The sequence below is a fragment of the Schistocerca americana genome, chromosome 2 (assembly GCF_021461395.2).
Source record: "Schistocerca americana isolate TAMUIC-IGC-003095 chromosome 2, iqSchAmer2.1, whole genome shotgun sequence".
Lineage (NCBI taxonomy): Eukaryota > Metazoa > Arthropoda > Insecta > Orthoptera > Acrididae > Schistocerca > Schistocerca americana.
The window spans coordinates 751,806,633-751,828,197 of NC_060120.1; the positions used below are offsets into that span (position 1 = coordinate 751,806,633).

The 21,565-nt window shown below is 38.7% G+C and overlaps 1 protein-coding gene across 1 annotated transcript in view; it reads left to right on the plus strand.

Annotated features, from left to right (window-relative positions):
* LOC124594400 (transmembrane protein 164) overlaps positions 1 to 20,802 on the plus strand; it is a 167,349-nt gene extending 146,547 nt beyond the window's left edge. The window contains exons 5-6 of the mRNA XM_047132769.1: positions 970 to 1,070; positions 19,713 to 20,802. Coding sequence (XP_046988725.1) covers positions 970 to 1,070; positions 19,713 to 20,039 — 428 coding nt within the window. The 3' untranslated portion in view covers positions 20,040 to 20,802. The remainder of the gene's footprint in view (positions 1 to 969; positions 1,071 to 19,712) is intronic.
* Positions 20,803 to 21,565: the final 763 nt, after the last annotated feature.

A 21,565-nucleotide genomic window follows, 5' to 3' on the forward strand; every position in this document is an offset into this window, starting at 1 on the left:
CTCAACATCTGGGTGATCCAGCTGTTCGCTGGAGACAGTTCGGTGATGACCATTCATGCAGACAAACACCTTGTTACTTTTCATGCCCACATAGAATGCAGCACAGTGGCTGCAGCTAAGATGATAGATCACATAGCTGCTTTCACAGGTGGCCTTGCCTTTGATAGGTTGTACCAAGTGATGTGGCACAGTGGTTAGTACACCGGACAATGGTTCAAATCCCTATCTGACCATACAGATTTAGATTTTCTGTTGTTTCACTAAATCGGTGGTGGTGGTGGTGGTTAGTGTTTAACGTCCCGTCAACAACGAGGTCATTAGAGACGGAGCGCAAGCTCTGGTTAGGGAAATTGGCCGTGCCCTTTCAAAGGAACCATCTCGGCATTCACCTGAAACAATGTAGGGAAATCACGGAAAACCTAAATCAGGATGGCCGGAGACGGGATTGAACCGTCGTCTTCCCGAATGCGAGTCCAGTGTGCTAACCACTGCGCCACCTCGCTCGGTTCACTAAATCGTTCCAGGTAAATACCAGGATGGTTCCTTTGAAAGGGCATGGGTGATTTCCTTTCACATCCTTTTGTAATTTGTGCTTTTGTTCAGTGTCTAATGACAGTGCTGTCAATGGATGTTAAACTTGGAATTTTCCGTCTTTGACGATGTGAGAGAGGCTTGTGACAGGCCTATAGTTGCAATAGTGGGAGAGTCAGGACAGGTCTTGCATTTAGGACTGTTACAGAGATATGAGCCTTGCGACAAGGAGTGGGAACAGGGGTGAAGTAGGGACAAACAAGGACATTGTGTAGGTTGGGTGGGTGGTAGAATACTACTGTGGGAGAAGGGGTGTAGTTATTTCCTGTTGTATTTTCCAGTGTTCAATTGCTTGTGACTCTGTTGCTCCATATGACATTAGTGAATTTAATTTCTCAAAAATGCCATCATTGAATAACACTCCACACTAATTTTCAGGTGTGTACAACATTGAAAAACTGTCAGATTTTAACTGGTGTTATATGAGTTATGGTTTGAATCTTATTTACCATTTTGGGGTTCTACAGACATGTTCATTTGTAAGTAAAAATATCTTTTACTAATTTTAATGTAACTTTTATCTTACCAATACTTTTCTTTATGTAGTCACCATGTGGCAAGTTAACTGTGGATGATGATCTGCATTTTCAGTGAAAATAGAAATAGATTATCTGGTTCTGTGTATATGATGATTTGTTTTTGCAGGTTGTTTAAAAGGATTATTACTTATTAAAAAAATAAATTTTTGCCATCACTCGCATTTTTTCATCAAAAATAATGAAATAAAATAATGAAATTTTTTGCAAATAATATGTCTCTTTTCCAATCAGTGGCTCAATATGTTGTATCAATACTAGGAACAAACACTATCTACATACAGATCTAAAATCACATACCTTGATCCAAAAAGGTACCTAATTTTCAGGAACACGCATTTTCAGTAAACTGCCAGCAACCATTAAAACCTTGGTTTCAGATAAAGCACAGTTTAAACAAGAGTTTGAAAGACCTCTTGATAGGCAACCCCTTTTACTCTGTAGATGAATATCTTAACAGATACTGTCAGTCTGGCTCAAGTTTTGACAGCACTTGGTCACAACAGTCAAGAGCAGGTATTTTGTGTATGATAAAGTTATTAAAAGTGTATAACTGTCTTTCATTCTTACAGTGTATTAATTCTGTACATATTAGCAGTTCCATTTTACTGTAATGTATTCACATATTTTGACAATCTCTAGACAAATGTGCAGGGAAGTGAATATTCTATGTTTTTTATGTTACTTTCTGACATATTCTACACCCAAGAGAACCATCTCATTTTTGGCTCTGGAATGAAAACTGAATCTAATCTAGTCTACTCTCAGCTCGACTGATTAGGCCGTACGGGGCTTTCTTGGAAAAGTGTTTTTTTATAAAAGCTACAATGAGGTCAGTTAGCAAGTTAGGCTGTGGAAAATGGGTTGGTATTCTATAGTAGCCCATTACTCCCCCAAAACTGAAGTCTCTGTAGTTAGAAGTGATTATTGATGGTTAGTGTATCTTCACGAAGTTCTTATTAAGTTAAGCAATTAATATTGAAATAAGAACTAATGTAGTTAATATTACATTTTAGACTAGTGCATTTACTTCTTAACTAATCTATCTATTGAAGGTTTCACTTTTCTAAATGTAATTACATCAAAAAGGAAGTATTTCATAAAGGTCAGCAGTCATGAGTTTGTAAATTTCATAAATTTTGTATGAGCGTAGATATTTGTTTTTGACTAGACGTAGCACTTCAAAGTTAAATTAATTCATGTCTCTCATCCAGAATTTGTGTGGTTATTTAAAAGTTCCTGAAGCAAGTTTATAAATTTGTTTACATTAGCGTTTAGTTACATATTAGTACAGGTTATGAAACTATTGTGTTGTTGAAGTTATTTTCTGCTTTTGTGTTATGTTTTACTATCAAACCATGTGTGACAAGTGTGGCGGTTGCCATAGAAATTTGAAAGAGGGGTGTGTTCTGTATAGATTGTAGGTTGTGGTTTCATTGGGGCAAGTGCAGCGGAGAGGAAACGAGGGTAGATAATGAGGCTCTTCCATGGCAGTGTAGGTTGTGTAGAAAGGACAGAAAAATCGCAGAACAGGAGGCAAAGATTTGTGCCCTTGAGGCTGAATTAGAAATCGCAAATTTGGAATTATGTAAGGTAAGGGAGGAAAAGGACTATGGGCGCTGGGAAAAGGTAGCAAGCAAAGGGCGGAAAAGGGAAACAATTAATAAAACTTCTGAAATTCAGTTAGCAAATCAGTTTGGCTTGCTATCTGAAGTAGTGGAGAAAGAGCTTCATTCAGATGTAGTTGAATGTAGGTTGAAGCAGAATACTAGCAAAGACAGGTCAGGATCAAACCAGAATAGCAAAAGAAAAATTCTGCTTATAGGTAGCAGTCATGGGAGGGGTGTGGACCATCAACTTCAGGAGAAATTATGGACAGAGTACTAGGTCACATGTTTTGTGAAACCGAGTGCTAGCCTGTCCAGGTGACAGAAAACTTAGGTCAGCTATGCAAGGACTTTGAGAAGGAAGATCAAGTAATTATAGTTGGAGGAGCAGAAAACAGCCTGACTGTGAAGCCAAGATATAGTATTAGGAGTGACCTGGATAAAATAGGAGCAGAAACTGGGCACATGAATTTGGGGTTTGTGACGTCTTTCAGCGCCATGATCAGCCCTGGGTAAACACTGCTGTAAAGCGTTTTAACACTGAGCTGAACGGGATTCTCCAGACACCGGCAAATTCTCACATGAGTGTTGTTCCAGTTGATGCTGTTGGTAGGTGTAGTTACCCTACACATGGCCTGCACCTTAATAGGAAGGGGAAAGATAAGTTAGCTTGTCTATCAGCAGATACTGTAAGGGGGCCCTGTGGTTATTGGGACCCGGCAGACAGGTTTTTTTTTAGTTTAAAGCCAAATTCCAGGCAGACAACCACCAAGGAAAATAGAAGAAAAGAAACTGTATGCACAGCAAATAGGGACAAAGCTAAGGGTGGTATCAACTTACTTCACCACAATATCAGGGGAATAAAAAATAAAGTAGATTAGCTGATTATATGTTTAGATGATCTCAAAAATAAGAATGAGATTGATATACTGTCTGAGCACCATGTAACTGTGGGGATGGAAAATATCAGTATAAATGGGTATAATTTAGCATCTTACACTTGTAGATCTAGTATGGATAAAGGAGAAATTGCCATTTTTGTAAAACAAGGGTACAAATACAGAACTGTTGAAGTAAGCAAATTTTGTGTTGATCAGCACTTTGAGGTTTGTGCATGTGAACTTCAGCTAGATAATGTTGTGTTGATATTAGCAACATTGTATAGACCTCCATTAGGAGATTGGGAGCTATTCATAAAAAAGTTTGACTCCCTATTATGCTGTCTGTTGGACAAAAAGAAGAAGTTCTTAATCTGTGGTGATTTCAGTGTTAACTTTCTAAGCAATTCTGATAGGAAAAGTGAACTAGAACTGTTATTAACAACATGTAACTTAGGATCAGTGATCAATTTCCCTACATGTATAGCTCAGGACAGTAGTACTCTAATAGATAATGTATTTGTACAGCAAGAGGATGTGGTAGATGGATTATCTGACCATGATGCACAACTGATTAACTTGCAAAACCTAACAGGCTGTACACTTCAGAAACCATTAAGTAAAAGTGTGGGGTGCTCAACCTGGTATCTATAGGTCACTATTGAGAAAGTTTAGGAAATGTAAACTGAGAAGATGTATGTAATGAGCCAAATGCTAATGATAAATGCAGCGTATTTCTTGATAAATTTATATCCCTTTTTGAACATTGTTTTCCAAAGAAAATTACTAAATGCAACACACAAACTTTTCAAAGAAACCTTGGATTACTACAGGTATTAAAGTGTTTTCAGACAGAAAAAGAAAACTGTATGAGACAGCAAGAACTAGTAAAGATCCAGAAGTAGTTTTACACTATAAAAATTATTGTAACACACTGAGAACAGTTGTAAGGAAATCAAGAAATATGTATGTTAGAGAAGAAATTAACAACTCTAGCAATAAAATAAAGTCAATATGGAATGTTGTTAGAAGGGAGGCAGGAAAAATAACCACTGGGGTAGGTAGTATTACTGTAGGAGAAAAAATTGGTGAGAATGTTCAAAAGAAAAAGCCAGCCAGTACGTGGAAGAGTCAGTTTTGAAAAATTTTCGTCAGATTAAGCTTCATCTAACAAACTCCTGTGAAAGAAGGAGAATTAGTAAATCTTTGAAAAATAAAGGTTCTGTTGGAGTAGATAACATCTCTAACAAGTTATTAAAACAATGTGTAGCAATTACAGCTGATGTTTTGAGTCGCATATGTAATGCATTACTGACTCGGGGTATTTTTCCAGACAGGTTAAAATATGCCATTGTCAGGCCTCTCTACAAAAAGAGGGAAACCACAGATGTCAATAATTACCAGCCAGTATCCTTGCTTACAGCATTTTCAAAAATCTTCGAAAAAGTAATGTACTCAAAAGTGGATAGCCATCTCATCAGTAATGGGATACTTAGTAAATCACAGTTCGGTTTTCAGAAATGCTATTCCACTGAGACAGCAATATACAATTTCAATGTCCACATAATAGTCTTTAAATAGTAAAATGTCACCAGTGGAAATATCTCTGACTTATCCAAAGCATTTGATTGTGTGAACCATGACATTGATAGAGAAATTACAATTGTATGGTATAAATGGAACAGCATATGAGTGGTATAAGTCATATCTACAGAACAGGAAGCAAAAAGTCTCTCTATATGCTTCCAGTGATTCAAAGGAGTTTGCCACTTCATCTAACTGAGGTGAAATTACATTAGGTGTTCCACAAGGCTCGATCATGGGTCCCCTCCTGTTCTTGATATACAGTATGTGAATGACCGCCCTTCTTATGTGAAACAAGCTGCTGAACTGACACTGTTTGCTGATGATACAAGCATAATTATTAATCCAGTAAAAGAAAGTTTAATAGAAAATGATACAATAAGGTGTTTGGAAAAGTTATTAATTGGTTTTCTGCAAATGGGCTTGCTCTGAACTTTGAAAAAACACAGTACATCCAATTTTGTGCTGCAAAAAGTATAATTCCTTCAATAAACATAAAACATCAAAAGAAGTCAGTAGCCAGGGTAGAGCATACTAAGTTTTTGGGTGTACATATAGATGAGACTCTTAATTGGAAAATTCATATTTTGGATCTCCTAAAGCATCTAGGTTCAGCAACTTTTGCAATTAGAACAATTGCCAATTTTGAGGATGTAGAAATTAGTAAGCTAACATACTTTTCATACTTCCACTCTCTGATGACATAAGGAATAATATTCTGGGGCAACTCAACACTTAGCTGAGCAATTCCACTCGTTCTCTTTCAGTAATATCAGATAGATAATCAGTTGTAAGAATTTTTGATTATATGGCTGTGGTCCCTGATATTTTCCCATTCCTCATTTTTGTCCAGAGTTGCTCTTAACTTCTTCAGAATGTGCTCCTAGTTCTGTAGAGTCTTGCTGACTGACAAGTTGGACTCAGAAGGCAACATAAATGCTGCAGAAAAGGTGCATGGCCAAAGTTTACACATGATTGTCAGAGATAATCCTTGTCAAAGTTAAAAACCAACTAGCGATTGTCATTTGTCGAAGACAAAACTTACCTATTGATTCTGTAGAGCTGTTGTCCATATGTCACTAAAAATCATGGCTTCTTCTTTTCTTTTAAAATCATTCCAAAGTTTTATCATTGTGGATAAAATATTGGTTTTGGAGAACTGCACTTCATGATTTCCCAACTCAAAAGGATGTTCTGCTACAGCTGATTTCTGTATTTTCCCTAGTTGGCAAAGACTTATGTTCCTTCAGCTTTTTGTTCACACTTTCCTTCGTACTTCTAATGTAGACCTTACTACATGTACACAGAATTGTATATACTCTGTGTGCTGTCAGAAGAGGTTTTTTATCGTTTGCAGATCAGAGGGTTTGATATACTTTAGTCTAAAAAACTGGTTTGATGTTATGTTTCTGTAAAATCATTGCAGTCTGATCAGAGACTGTTTTAAGAAAGGGGAGAGAAACTGAGTTCTTCCGTTGTTGTGTTTTAATGTTGTTCTTTGGCCTACACTCATTTGGTTGTGGAACTCTATTTACTTCTTTTCCTGAATAACCACTATTCTCGAAAGCCTGAAGCAGGTTTTTTTAATTCAGCATCCAGGTGTTCTGGCATGCAAATTCGTGGATGTAGCTCTTATGCGAATGTCTGTCTGCATACGTAACTTTTCAAAAAACTTTGTTTCAAGTTTCTGTTGGTCTGTGTCATAATTAAAATAGCCAAGATGGATATTTCTTTGTCCTTTTCCATTTCCATGGCAAATGGGATGTTTGGATTTATATTATTTGGATAACAAAAGAATTCTTCATAAGCTTTTTTAATCATGTGACCAAACCACAAAAGTATCATCCACAGATACCACTGAGATAGCTTCTAGTTTTCTGTTTCTAGAGCTGCTTGTTCAAATTTTTCCATATAAAAAAATTAGCAGTCATAGGACCTAATGGTTTATCCATTGCGACATTATCAGGTTGCTCATAAAATTGATCATTCAACTGGAACTGATTAGAAGTAAGACAGTGTGTAAAAAAAGAGCTCTCAAATCCCCCAGGAAAATATCCATTACATAAATCTAAACTTTATTAACTGCTATCATAGTGAATAAAGACACTATGTTGAAACTTACAAGGACATCTTCAGGAGTGAGGTGCAGTAAGAGAAAATATCTCAAAAGAAGAAAATGCAGATGAAGTGTGTGTTTCTTTCTGCTGACAACTGTTGTTATGAATAAAGACTATTACTAAAGCAAAATTTAAATCCTTTTAACATCAAGAAGATACAAAAAACTTAAAAACCCTCCAGCTGCAACTGATGAAAACTAATGCTCTGATAAAGCCATCTACCTCATTCAAAAAGACTGTGTGTCCCTGACTTCATGGCCTATCCAAAATTAATGAATTGATCTTCCTATGAGACCCATTGTAATGTTATCAATTCCTCCACATGCCTGGTAGCAAGATATCCAGCAGCTCATTTACAACCATATATTGGGGAAATTTACTCATTTTATTGAGAAATTTGAAAGAATAACATTGGCTCTTGAGGATATTCCTATAAGTTTCAACATAGTTTGACATTGCCTTCTAGTTAGTTTCAATGGAATGATGAATTTTATGAGCCAGGGGTAATGTCACAGTGATTAACCCATTAGATCCTCCATTTGCTAATTTTTATGTGGAAAACTTCGAACAACCAATTCTAGGAAAAGCAAATAGGGAGCATCTCAAAGGTATCAATTTGTGGATGATACATTTGTGACTTGATAAGTGGTAAGAAAGCTTTAGAAGGATTCTATTGTTATCCAAACAATGTAAATCCAAACATTCAGTTTACCATGGGAAAGGAAAATGACAAAGGAATATCCTTCTTTGATATTTTACTTATGAGCATAATGGTAGCTTGAAACATAGAGTTTTTCAGAAAGTCACACAGGCAAAATGATATTTGCTTAAGAACCCCAACTGACATCCACAACAAAAGCAGGGATGTTGCTAAAAGTCGTGTAAACAGATAAAAAAAAAATTTACACAACAGAACACTTTGACGTCAGATTAAAAAATCTGAAGTACGCTTTTGAGAATAGTGGGTATTCAGGAAAAGATGTAAATAGTGTTCTACAACCAAATAATAGTAGGCTGAGGGACAACAATAAAACACAACAATGGAAGAACACAGTTTCTCTCCCCTTTATTAAACAGTTAGTGATCAGACTGTAATGATTTTACAGAAATGTAACATTAAGCGGGTTTTTAGACTGATTAAGAAAGTACATAAACACTGGACAGCGATGCGCCAAACAACAATCACTAGAGCAACAGCAGCTCAGCAGCTCTCTGCATTCCCATCTTGCCCATACTGTTTTGTGTCCTACGGGGTGGGTGACTTGCAACGACTCTAGGAGAAAAGGACATAAAGTGTCTGTGTGTCATTCCCACCCTCGTCATACGGACATGGGCTTGGATGTTAATTGTGTGCCTTCAGTGCTTATGAATCACAACAAACTGTTTATCGAAGTCCAAGTGATGGGCAAAGTGCTCTGAGTACAAGTGGCCACAGGTGCAGCCATGGATTTGCTGAACCCACAAACTTATGTGGATTTGGTGGCATTGCCTCTGGTTACTTAATGTTTGATGAGTTACAACAGTAAATCTGTGGTTTGTTCCTTGACTATTCTGGTAGTGGCTGATGCTGGCAACACAAAGTTGTTCAGTCTGGATGCTTTCAGTGCTTTTCATTTTTCAACTTCAGATATAGTGCACCTCATTTTCCACCAAGTCCCTTACCAAGAATTAGATTCTCTGTGTTCTGAGTTCTTGCAGCTTACATTACCATGAAATCTACAGTGCAGCCCTGCTTTTTCCATGTGCATCTCATTTAAGTAGCTTTGTGTGTTCAAGTGAAATCAAAATTGGACAGGCTGACATTGTTGGGGGTCACACGGTCTTTAAATTGAGTAAGTGGGCTTACCTCTGCCCCCTCCCCCCTCTCCCCCTTTGCAATGGTTAAAAATTGATTTGGTCAACTTTGCCTCTGTGGTGACTTTAAAGTTCCAGTTAACATTTAGTCTATCATTGACATCTATCCCTTGCCCAATCTGGAGGAGTTATTGACTAAACATGCCAGTGGCCAGTTTTTCTCAAAAATTGATTTATCTGAAACCTGTTCAGGGGCTTCATTGTATGAGTATTCTAAAGGTATAAAGTATGAGGATTCTAAATGGTTCCTCTAATAAACATGCCCTTCAAGTTGTACATATGTCTAGACCTCCTGTTTGGTGTGTCCAGCACCCTGGCGATTTTTGGAAGAGTTGATAGTTGCTGTTATGGGCTGCATCAACCATCTCACTTACATTGTCATGATGGGTTCATCCATGGAAGAGTATTTACACAACCTACACATTTTGTTCACAGTCATATGTACTGCAGGGTTGAAATGCAACTTGACCAAGTCACACTTACTTCAGCTATCGATTGTGTATTTGGGGTTTGAGGTTTCTCAGGGTGGTGTTAAGCCCTTAAGTCGTCATGTCGCTTTGGTCACAGCTCTCCCTTGCCCTACAAATTTCAAAGAACTCCAGTCATTTTTAATTGACATCACTTACAATCATAAATTTATTTCATGTGTGGCTGTTTTTGCCCATCCTCTCAAGGAGTCACTCCACAAGAATGTTCCTTTTCAGTGGATGCCCGCATGAGAGCACATGATCACGCTCTTGCAATTTACATGACATTCTGCTCCTTGTTTGGCTGCTTTCCATTCTGGCACCCACTTCATTTTGGCTACTGATACATCTCAGTATGGACTCAAGGCTGTTCTCACACATCAATATTAGAATGGTTCCAAACCTTCGGTAGCTTAGGTGTCAAAAGCACTCAACTCTGTTCAGCACCACTACTTTAAAGTTGAAAAGGAAGTGCTCGCTATCATCTACACTCTCCAGAAGTTTCTTATGTTCTTGCACAGGTCTAAGTCCCACCTCATTACTGACCACAAGCCCTTGCTTTTATTGTTCGATCCTTCAGCTTCTTTACCAAACAAAGTAGCACATTGCCTTCAGCATTAGGCCTTATTTCTGTTTCACTACAACTATGAAATGCATTTTTGACCTACTGTGCAGCATGCCAGTGGTGATGCACTGTCCCTGCACCCATGGAGCTGGATCCTACTTTTGGTCAGAATGAATTCCTTCATTTTTGTGTAGATGTTGAGGCACAACACACAGTTGAAGGGTATCCTATTGTGGGCTGCCAGATTGCAGCTGCTGTAACTGTTGATCCGGTTTGGCATCAAATTATTCACTTTGCCCAGTATGGTTGGTCCAACAGGACTCTGGGCAGTGTTTCTAATCCTTTGCATTACCATTTTGCCCTCCATAACTGCCTTCCAGTATTTGATGGTGGTGTTCTCCTAGCTAAAGATGGACTATTGCCTAGGTTTGAGATCCCGACTGCCCTACAATGAAATGTGTTTGGTCTGCATCAAGAACATTTGGGGGAGGGGGTCTCGCTTACCAAGTTATTGGCCCATCAGCACGTTTCGGTTCACCATAGCCCAGTGGTCACCAAATCTTCTTCCACAGCAGGCCAAATAACTGATAAAATGATGAACGCTGGCTGCATCATCATTCTGTACAACATATAGTTACAATAATTTAAAACTGAACATACTAATTTAAGGCACTTAGCAGCGAGCGGCTCTCTGCATGTGTGAAGATATCCTAGGATTCTAAACATGGCATTTAAATTTAAATGGCATATTGTCTTATGTTCCATTCGTTTTATCAAGCATATTCAAATACAGTCAGCAGGGTGGATAAACTGACATAACAGACTGGATCGAGCCTGTGGGACATAGTTTGGAGATCCCTGCCATATCTGCTGCTATCCAAGAGGCAGCACTGCAGGTGATGCACCATCACAGTGTACATGGGAAGACATACATGTTGATTTCCTAAATTTTTACTGGTTGTTGATGCTTTCTCTAAATTACTATACATTATCCAATTTCCTTACAAGTGAAACTACCCATTCCACCCCCCCCCCCCCCTTCCCCCTTAGATTTAGTGGTAAGATGGCCCAATGGATAGCCTGTCAAAAACTGAACACAGATCAAGTATGAAAACAGGAAGAAGCAACACTGAAGTGTGAAAAGAAAAGTGAAATAGAAACATTGAATGGTTCAGGAATAAGAATTTCAGTAAAGGGCAAACTCCAGCAGCAACGGCATTGTGGTTAAGTGATTTTAGTGTTGGACTACCAAATAGGTGACCTGTGTTCAAAACTCCCTCTTGCCCTTCCTTCCCTCCCCCCCCCCCTCCCCCCTCCAACATTATGAACTGAAACTTCCTGGCAGATTAAAACTGTGCACTGAACCAAGACTCGAACTTGGGACCTTTTCCTTTCACGGGCAAGTGTTCTACCACCTGAGCTACCCAACCGTAACTCATGCCCCAACCCCACAGTTAAACTTCTGCCAGTACCTCGTCTCCTACCTTCCCAACTTCACAGAAGCTCTCCTGCAAGATCCTTTCTTCCAGGAGTGCTAGTTCTGCAAGTTTTGCAAGAGAGCTTCTGTGAAGTTTCAAAGGTAGGAGATGAGGTACTGGTAGAAGTGTGGGGGCAGGGTGGGAGTCGTGCTGGGGTAGCTCAGGTGGTAGAGCACTTGCCCGTGAAAGGCAAAGGTCCCGAGTTCGAGTCTCAGTCTGGCACACAGTTTTAATCTGCCAGGAAGTTTCATATCAGCGCGCACTCCACTGCAGAGTGAAAATCTCATTCTGGGAACATTATGAACTGTCCGTTCAGTCATTGAAATGTTTGTTCTCTTTCTGTAGTCTTGGCAGATTTCATACTATACATTGGCTGTAGACTATGAGTCACGTGTTAGAATACATTACTGTCGCAAGTAAATGTGATAGAGAGTGAGAGCAGACGAGATACCACATAGGTATGTCACAGACATGAAAACAACAAATAAACAGATGTGAACTATGTTACAACAAAACAATTCAAGAGTCAAGACTCCCTAAATGGAACAAAACTTCAAGAACTTTAAAAAAATATGTTTTAACAGAGCACAGAGAAACTGTGTGAGTGTGAAACTCTTGAGTTCATTGTTGCAGCTTATGCAACAAACTGTTATATTTTCATTATTTCCTTGGGAGTAATCACATGCACATTCGTACGAACACCTGTATTGGGCAAGGAGACATATCTGACTCACTTATTAGTCATACAAATTAAGTGTGTCAATAAGAGATTCCTATCAAATGACACATGTACTGTCACTAATGTCATGTATGACACACCAGACGTGTATTCCAGTGGAGGATTCATCTGACTTGTCACCTTGTCATCAAACATTTGCAGTTCCCATTCAAAAGCCACTTCTTTTTGGCTGCTAATAGAATAGTTGAAGGGACCGATGACCGTTGCAGTCTGGTCCCTTTAATCCCACAAACCAACCAACCAATAGAATAGTTGTGTAGAATCAACTTACATTATAGGTTCCTGTTGCAATCAGATGTTACACCATGACAAATAAACAAAGTGGAATAAAGCAAACAGCGAAGAAAAAGAAAATGGCATGAGGGAGACCTGAATGCAGCTTGCCCCCTTGGCTGTCCAACATCAAAATCACTTAACCACGATGCCGTCTCTCTCCATTGCTGTTCTATATTGCACTTCTTGTTCTTGTACCGTTCACTGTTTCTATTTTGCCTTTTTTTCACAGTTCAGTACATTGTCTTCCTATTTCCAAGCTTGATATGTGTTCAGTTTTTGATGTGCTGTTCACTAGACCCTCTTAACACTAAATTGGAGGAGAGTGCAATGGGGAGTTTCCATTGTTAGATGTTTGTGGCTCATGCCTTCAATGATTTCTACGCCTGTCAAGGAACTCTCCATGTGACTGCTGCTCCTTTTCACCCTGACTCTAATGGTGCAGCGACATCTTGGCCACACATTCAGTTTTCAAATGAAGTGTGTCACAGACTCCTCCACAGACGAGAGGCTCCCTGGTTGCCAGCTGTGCAACCTCCTGCATCCCCTCATGCCACCCAACTAACACCTGTTGGCACAGTGCTCATCAGCTCCTGGCGCTACATTGTGGGCTCATAGGTTCGGCCGCCGACCAAAGTGGATTTCAGCTATGGTCCACAGCTGAGGCCACCACCTTTGTATGGTGTGCACCAGTGATGGACTGATCGTGCATCACCACAGACTTCCCTACTGTGGGGGTGAACCCATCTTCCTTGTGGATTTCACCACCTCCTGCCTCTCCTCTGGGGTTAAGCCTCTGCAGCAACTGCTGCCAGGTCTTCCTGTGATGCTTTGCTGGCTGGGATGGTGCCTTTGGGTCCTTTGACACTGGACCCCTCAACTGATTGACTGGTGCCATCGCCAGTGGCTCAGCCACACCATGTCAAGGGACTGGACATTGATATGCTACCAGCCTCCTTGTCACCAGTCCTGTTTTATGATACTTCACAGGGGAGTGGCCACTGTGCTTCTCAATGGCTGAACCACTTTTGCCCCTACTTACCTGTACTGGCCCAGAATCTCCTGCCATTGCTGTCATCCTCTGCAGTGTCTGCTGCAGAGGCCATGGATGGTTCAACAGTCACCCTGATACTCACATTGGCAGAGTGTCCTTTTTCCAAAAGAGTGTGGCTGCTATAACCGTGTATGTAATACTTTGATACATGCCGCAGCACTGGGTCGCTGGCACACTAGACTTGGAATATGTCACCAACAGCATCTGCACTACCTGGCCACCAAAGACTGCCTACAGTGGGCCATGTGATTTGTGCACACAGCATGGCATCCACCATCAGAAACTGCTTGTGTCAGTTCTTGGATGGCTTTTGTTTTTGTGTCTATGTTCTCAGCTGTTCTTCGCTTGTATGTTGAGCAAGAATAAACATTTTTTCATTGTGGTCATGTTGTTCGTGTATACATTCCTGATCTTTCATTTTACTTTTATCATTGCTTCTTTGATGTACAGATGGAACAGTAGGGGAGAAAGATTGCATCCCTGCCCTACACCTTTTTAATCTGAACACTAACTCATCACTTTCCATTCTTATTGTTTTATCTTGATTCTTGTACACAGTGTAAATGACCCACCTTTTGCTATAGCATCTTGAGTGCATGAGCTGTTAAGCTGATTGTAGGAGAGGTCCTGCATTTATCTACAGGGTTGTGTGGATGATGTACTTCTGAAAGCACAGTGGTATTTCTCCAGTTTTGTTTCACAGATTCTACATGCTAATTAATTTCTTGCTTACCTCTTCCTCCAATGATTTTAGAATTTCCAAAAGAATGTTATTTCTCTAACTAGGAGCAAAATGAAACACACAGCTGTAAAGAAGATACAGTTCATTGGGTCATAGTGACATCAACAAGAATACAGTGAAAGTATTTCACCTGTCTCAAATACAGTGAACAGCCCTTATAAAGACCCTATCCATGTGACATGTCACTGGTGCAGTGCCATGTGTGCACAGCAGACCTGGTGATGGCAGTCGGTGACCAGGCTGCTCCTGGCGCCCTCCGCTGGTAGTTGCAGGCACATCGTTTGAATGTTGATGCCCAATAGTCATGCCGTAGTGGCTTGACTTAATGTCCACTATGGGCAGTTTGTGTAGTAACCAGCAAGTTACTATAGTTATCTGTCCTTTCTGCCTTGTTTCTTTGTATGTCTTTCAAAGCTCTGCCAGACTCTTGGGTCCCCTATGTCTTCCAAATATATATCTACTTTTCCTTCTTTTATATAACTAGACATTTCCTCCTCCACATCTCCCCTATTTGTTTAGTGGAATTCCTTTTGCAGTCTTAATGTTGATGCCATTGCTTTCAATTCCACTTATTCCTATATGGTGAATATGCCCATTCAACAAGCTCTCTCTCTCTCCCTCTCTCTCTCTCTCTCTCTCTCTCTCTCTCTCTCTCTCTCTTTTATATCTGTAGTCTCACTCTCTCTCTCTTCATCTTCTACTTGTAACATTGAAATGTAGACCTTAACTGTTATTGTTGGCATTGGTTTGTTGTCAATCCTGATGAGAATAATTCTATCACTGAACTGCACAGTAACTCACTCTTTCTTCTACTTCCCTATTTATAATGGATCCTACTCCAATTGTGTGATTTCTTTTGATATTACCCTATATTCATCAAACCAGAAATCCTTTAATTTCTCCCATTTCACTTTACTGAGTCTTTTAATATCTAGATTGACCCATTTTATTTTCTTTTTCAAATTTTGTAGTGTCCTACCACATTCAGACTTCTTAGATTTCACACTCCAACTCATGACATGTTACTGTTTCACTGGTTTCCCAACTATTTTCTCATGGTCCTCTCCTTTTTAGCAGTCTTCTCCTGGAGATTCAAAATGAGGACTAATCAAGAATTTGGTGCCAGTGGAAATCATTGTGGCACTTTTTGGATAGCTGGCCACATTTCCTGTGGGTAAACTTTGTGTGTCTTTAAAGTAGTTGTTTTCATTTCTTTCTGCATCCTCATTCTACTGAACATTACTGATTTGCTGATTCTTCCACTTTGACAAACAGTTTCCTATCTGAAGGGCAAGATTGTATCCTGAACCTTTATCTGATTCTCTGACAATGCTTGTGGCAGACAATGCTTGTGGCAGAATGAGGGTGATACCTTATACCAGAAGACTTTGACCACCATTACTGATTATTTTTTTTCAAAATCTAAACAATGGCTGGGATCTAAATTTTTATCAGTGATGATAGTCACTATCCCTACAGCATGGTAACAGGTAAGTCATCACATATTAGAAGATAAATACTGTATCGATACCTACAGCATTACAGACAACTCTCACAGACCTAGACAGAAGGATTGCACTTCACCGTATGTCAAATGATGAAAATATAAATGTCTCTGAATCACTTAGTACACATATGAGGACTCAAATTTGGAAAACAAATGGCCTTTACCAGGAACACATGATGTGCAACGAATATTTGCACAACCTAATTGTGTTGGCCATTTGGTAAAGCTACTGCCAACAGCCAAAATAAAAAAAATAAATAAAAAAAAAGACAGCATCATAAAACTTTGTTTTTGATGTAGGATGATCACATTCAATAGGAATTCTAATGTTTTAAAAAATAAGTTTACTTTATTTTCATTGAGCACTGCCTCATTTGGGATAATAAAAAGAAGTTTCAATCAAAAGTTACTTGAGTTTAATGTTGAAACGGTATATGTAATAGAACATGGGGGTTCTCATAAAAAAGAGAAATCTAGACTGAAACTAATACTGTTACCTTTACTCTACAATAGGTTTTATCAGAAATGCTTTTTTGTATGATGTATTCTTAAGATATTCTGCAGTAGAGATTAAAGTGAGGCACCTCATACACCACCTGCAAGAATAAGACAAGTAACATGAAGTCCATGGAAATCCAAGGAGGTTGGAGGGTTGGTGTTTAACGTTCCATCTATGACGAGATAAATAAAGGTGGGAAAATTCAAGAGTAAATTGACAGCATATCCTACTATTTTCTTCTTCCGTAAATTATTTGGTTAGCTAGAGATTGGGATTACAGACTTCTGTTACTGTTGTAATAGACAATAATGATAAATGTAAAAAGACCACCTTTCATACAGTATGTAGGTAAGTTTTATCTTTTTGCATTTGTCAGTATATTTCCGTACTTACTAAACGTGCATAATAGATGAACAACAGCTAACTAACATAAATAGACTGCAATAGTTATTTTCTCAGATTTGCAGTAATTTTGCTAAGAGTTCCTGCTTCAACTTTGTTTTCATTAGAAAACCTGCAAAATGGCTAACCTTTATTCAGTTGATTTGTTTTCACATTCATAAATGTTTTCATTATGACTTCATTGTGACAGCTCTCAAATACACAACAGCAAGCTTTTTGAGGGTTGTGAGAGAGGGAAGGAGAACAAGTGGAATGCCCAGAGTGTTTAGTACACCCTGCCTATGCCTCAGGAAATACTAAAAGAAAAAGATCACAGCAAATATACACCCTAGAAAAAGAAGGTTTACATAAAACTTTTTGTGGATGAAGGAAGTCACAAGGTAAACATATTAATTTTATCAGTGATTTTTGTTTCATTGGCATTAGAACATGGTCCAAGGCATATTTCCCTGCTTAACATTTTGTCTTCCACCGCTAAAGACATCTTCAGAAGCTATAAAGACTTGCACAGCAGATTCAAAATTAAACAACTTCAGTGTGCTATCTGAGTTCTGATGATGTCTCCACTGTTGGAAAACAAAGTGTTAAGAAGGGAAATATGCATTGGTCCATGGTGGTCTACTGCCCATGAAACAAAAATCACTGACATGAATAACAACTTTGTAGGCCTATAATCAGATTATTTTTTGAAGTAGGACTCTACACTTTTTATTACAAATTATAAGTTGTTGCCAAAAACTAACTTACCTTTGGTGGAACTGTCATAACTGTAATAATTCTTTTATGTCCTTCAACCCTCATCTGGGAAATTACGAAGAGATGAAGTGCTAATGTGGTACTGCTACGATGATGATGACCAGGAGAGGAAGAATCACTGACTACTCAAGCAAGCATCAGATGTTGCAAACATTCAACTTACTTCTAAAGAGTCATATGTGTACATTTTGGTTGTTCATCGTTGTATCAATGTGTCTTTATCAGGAAACCTCCTAAAAATAGTAACTGAACTAAATTTCAGGGCATTCTTGTCATATTCAGTTTTAGTTCTTGCATAGTCTATTGCACATGCCATCTTTAAGAAAGCTTGGAAAAAGTCCACTTCTTGGTGATGGACTATGGTAGGTAAATAATTAATGTTTTATTCCTTTTGTTGGAGCTCTCTGTTACACAGAAAATATCTTGGCCATTTTATTCTCTAGTATTTTCATTTCAGAGAAAAAAAACTGTTGACATGTTGTATTTATAAAATTTAACATGTTATATATTTTAAATTACACTACTGGCCATTAAAATTGCTTCACCACAAATATGACGTGCTACAGACATGAAATTTAACCGACAGGAAGATGATGCTATGATATGCAAATGATTAGCTTTTCAGAGCATTCACACAAGGTTGGCACTGGTGGCGACACCTACAACGTGCTGACATGAGGAAAGTTTCCAACCGATTTCTCATACACAAACAGCTGTTGACCAGCATTGCCTGGTGGAACGTTGTTGTGATGCCTCGTGTAAGGAGGAGAAATGCATACCATCACGTGTCCGACTTTGATAAAGGTCGGATTGTAGCCTATCGTGATTGCGGTTAATCATATTGCGACATTGCTGCTCGCATTGGTCGAGATCCAATGACTGTTAGCAGAATATGGAATCAGTGGGTTCAGGAGGGTAATACTGTATGCCGTGCTGGATCCCAACGGCCTCGTATCACTAGCAGTCAAGATGACAGGCATCTTATCCACATGGCTGCAACGGATCGTGCAGCCACATCTCGATCCCTGAGTCAACAGATGGGGACGTTTGCAAGACAACCATCTGCATGTACAGTTTGGCGCCGTTTGCAGCAGCATGTACTATCAGCTTAAAGACCATAGCCGCGATTACCCTTGATGCTCTATCACAGACAGGAGCGCCAGCGATGGTGTACTCAACGATGAACCTGGTACACGAATGGCAAAAAGTCCTTTTTTCGGATGAATCCAGGTTTTGTTTACAGCATCTTGATGATCGCATCCGTGTTTCGTGACATCACGGTGAACGCACATCGGAAGCTTGTATTCGTTATCGCCATACTGCTGTATCACCCGGTGTGATGGTGTGGAGTGCCATTGGTTACACATCTCGGTCACCTCTTGTTCGCATTGACAGCACTTTGAACAGTGGACGTTACATTTCAGACGTGTTACGACCCATGGCTCTACCCTTCATTCGATCCCTGCGATACCCTACATTTCAGCAGGATAATGCACAGACTACATTTTGCAGGTCTGTACTGGCCTTTCTGGATACAGAAAATGTTCGACTGCTGCCCTGGCCAGCACATTCTCCAGATCTCTCACCAATTGAAAACGTCTGGTCAATGGTGGCCAAACAACTGGCTCGTCACAATAAGCCAGTCACTACTCTTGATGAACTGTGGTATCGTGTTGAAGCTGCATGGGCCTGTACCTGTACATGCCATCGAAGCTCTGTTTGACTTAATGCCCAGGCATATCAAGGCCGTTATTACAGCCAGAGGTGGTTGTTCTGGGTACTGATTTCTCAGAATCTATGCACCCAAATTGCGTGAAAATGTAATCACATGTCAGTTCTAGTATAATATATTTTTCCAGTGAATACCCGTTTATCATCTGCATTTCTTCTTGGTCTAGCAATTTTAATGGCCAGTGTAAGTGTGCTGTTAATGCCACATGCAAATGTTATTAGACTATATCCTGTATAAAATTATGCAGGTAACACATGATACAAATATGCATACTCTTCTGCTTACCAAACATTTTTAAACACTGAATGTATTGTTTATATTTCTGTTTCAGTGGTCGGGTATAAATATAAATCACATTATGTGCCCTATTGGTGTTGATCCATTCTATGGACAGTACTATCGGATAGCCACAATTATTCATGAGGGTATTCTGTGCCCACTAGTTTCAAAAACATATTGCATGCTGGCGGCATTTTTCCTTACAAAATTTGGTCCCACAAAAGTTAAGAATACTCTGGAGTTTGACATGAGTTCATGGGCCCAAGGGGATAGAGGACCAGGTAAACGAAGTTCCTTAAAACAAAGTCCACAGGCAAGTCCAGAAAAACATTCACCAGAATTTCACTCTACGAATAACGGCTGTCATCATATTGATTAAGACAGTATCTGTATAATTTTTGTGTAAGTTGTAGCAGCTATGCTGTGTTCTTGTAGCCGTCAGTACTATTTTAGTAAATATTTATTTCAGCAAAATGAAGCAAAGAATGAAACTCTTTATAATTCTTTACAAGTTTGCCACAAAAGCCGAGATGATTTTAATTGTATCAGTTGATTGTGTTAATCTAGTCGTTTTCAGATTTACATTTTTTTTTTTTTGACTGGAGGCATTTTAGGTATCTGCCTAGATATCTACCTAGATTGACTGTACAAGTGCCTTTAAGAAGGGTTTTTATACCAAACTCAATTCTTTTAAGTTTTACAATTTAATTTAATAACAGCTGTGTATAAAATGAGATTATTGAGGTAGTGTACCTACATGTAAAAGGTAGTGCCTGTTCCTTTTAGGATATCATCACAGTGTTAGTGATAAAATGGTAGCTGTTGTTGCAGTGAAGATGTCCTTATTTATGTGTGATACATTGAATGTGTGAATACTCAATATGATATTGTGAAATGTGTACTTAAAATACAATGTGTATGTATTCAGTTATTGCACAGTTAAATGCTGTGAATGGCATCTGCCTTAAAATGTCTTAATTATGTCGGAAATTGTGCTATTCCACTGACAGGCAGGTACATAATGGTATGTTGTTCAATGATCTGTATTACTTTATCCCTTATTCTGTGACTTGAATTGTGTTTTAGCAAACACAGTTTCAGCTAACAGCACTGAAACATGAATTTTAATTCTGACTGTTCTTAGAAAGTACTGTATTTACTTTTTCAAAGTATCATAATTTTTTGCATTTATTTTCATTATCTGTTTACTACTGTTCAGTGAAAATGTGGATTTCATAAATTTTGGCCAGTTTTATGCATATATTTGAGTGCAGAATTGTCTTCTGTGATTTTCTTGCCTTCAGGTTGTGATTTATTTAAGATGATTGACTGTTAATATGGATTGCTTCTTTAGTAAAACTTTTACTAATTTTTTTGTTATTTTATTTGCAACACATTTATTTACTGTTTTTTAAGTTTTTGTGCTAGGAGGTGGCTGTTGAATCCTTCAGAACTTTTTAGAATTAATAATAATCATGGATCTGTGATAAAAAAATACTCCAGTTTTTGTGGTTGATGAATAAACTGTCATCTGCAGGATAGTTTTAGGGGCTCTTGGCCCTACAAGAGCACCTTAAATTATACAGTGATTCATTGGATCCATTGGTCACAATTATATTTTGACAACACTGACCACTTCAGCCAGAGGTACATTGGATTATGTGGATCTTTGTTTACAAACCTGAAATATTATCCTGCAGACAACAGTTCAGTGAACAGTTTTATCTGTGCAATGAGATCTAGATAAATAAAAGTTCTCATTTCAAAATGAAAATATTTTGACACATTGTTAGTTCATGAATCAGTTTCTGTGACAAGAACAAGGTGCTTGTAATACATCATGCAGATAGTTTTATCTTCTGTAATTTTCTGTTTGTCGCAGATGCTGACTGGTAGTAGCTTGTG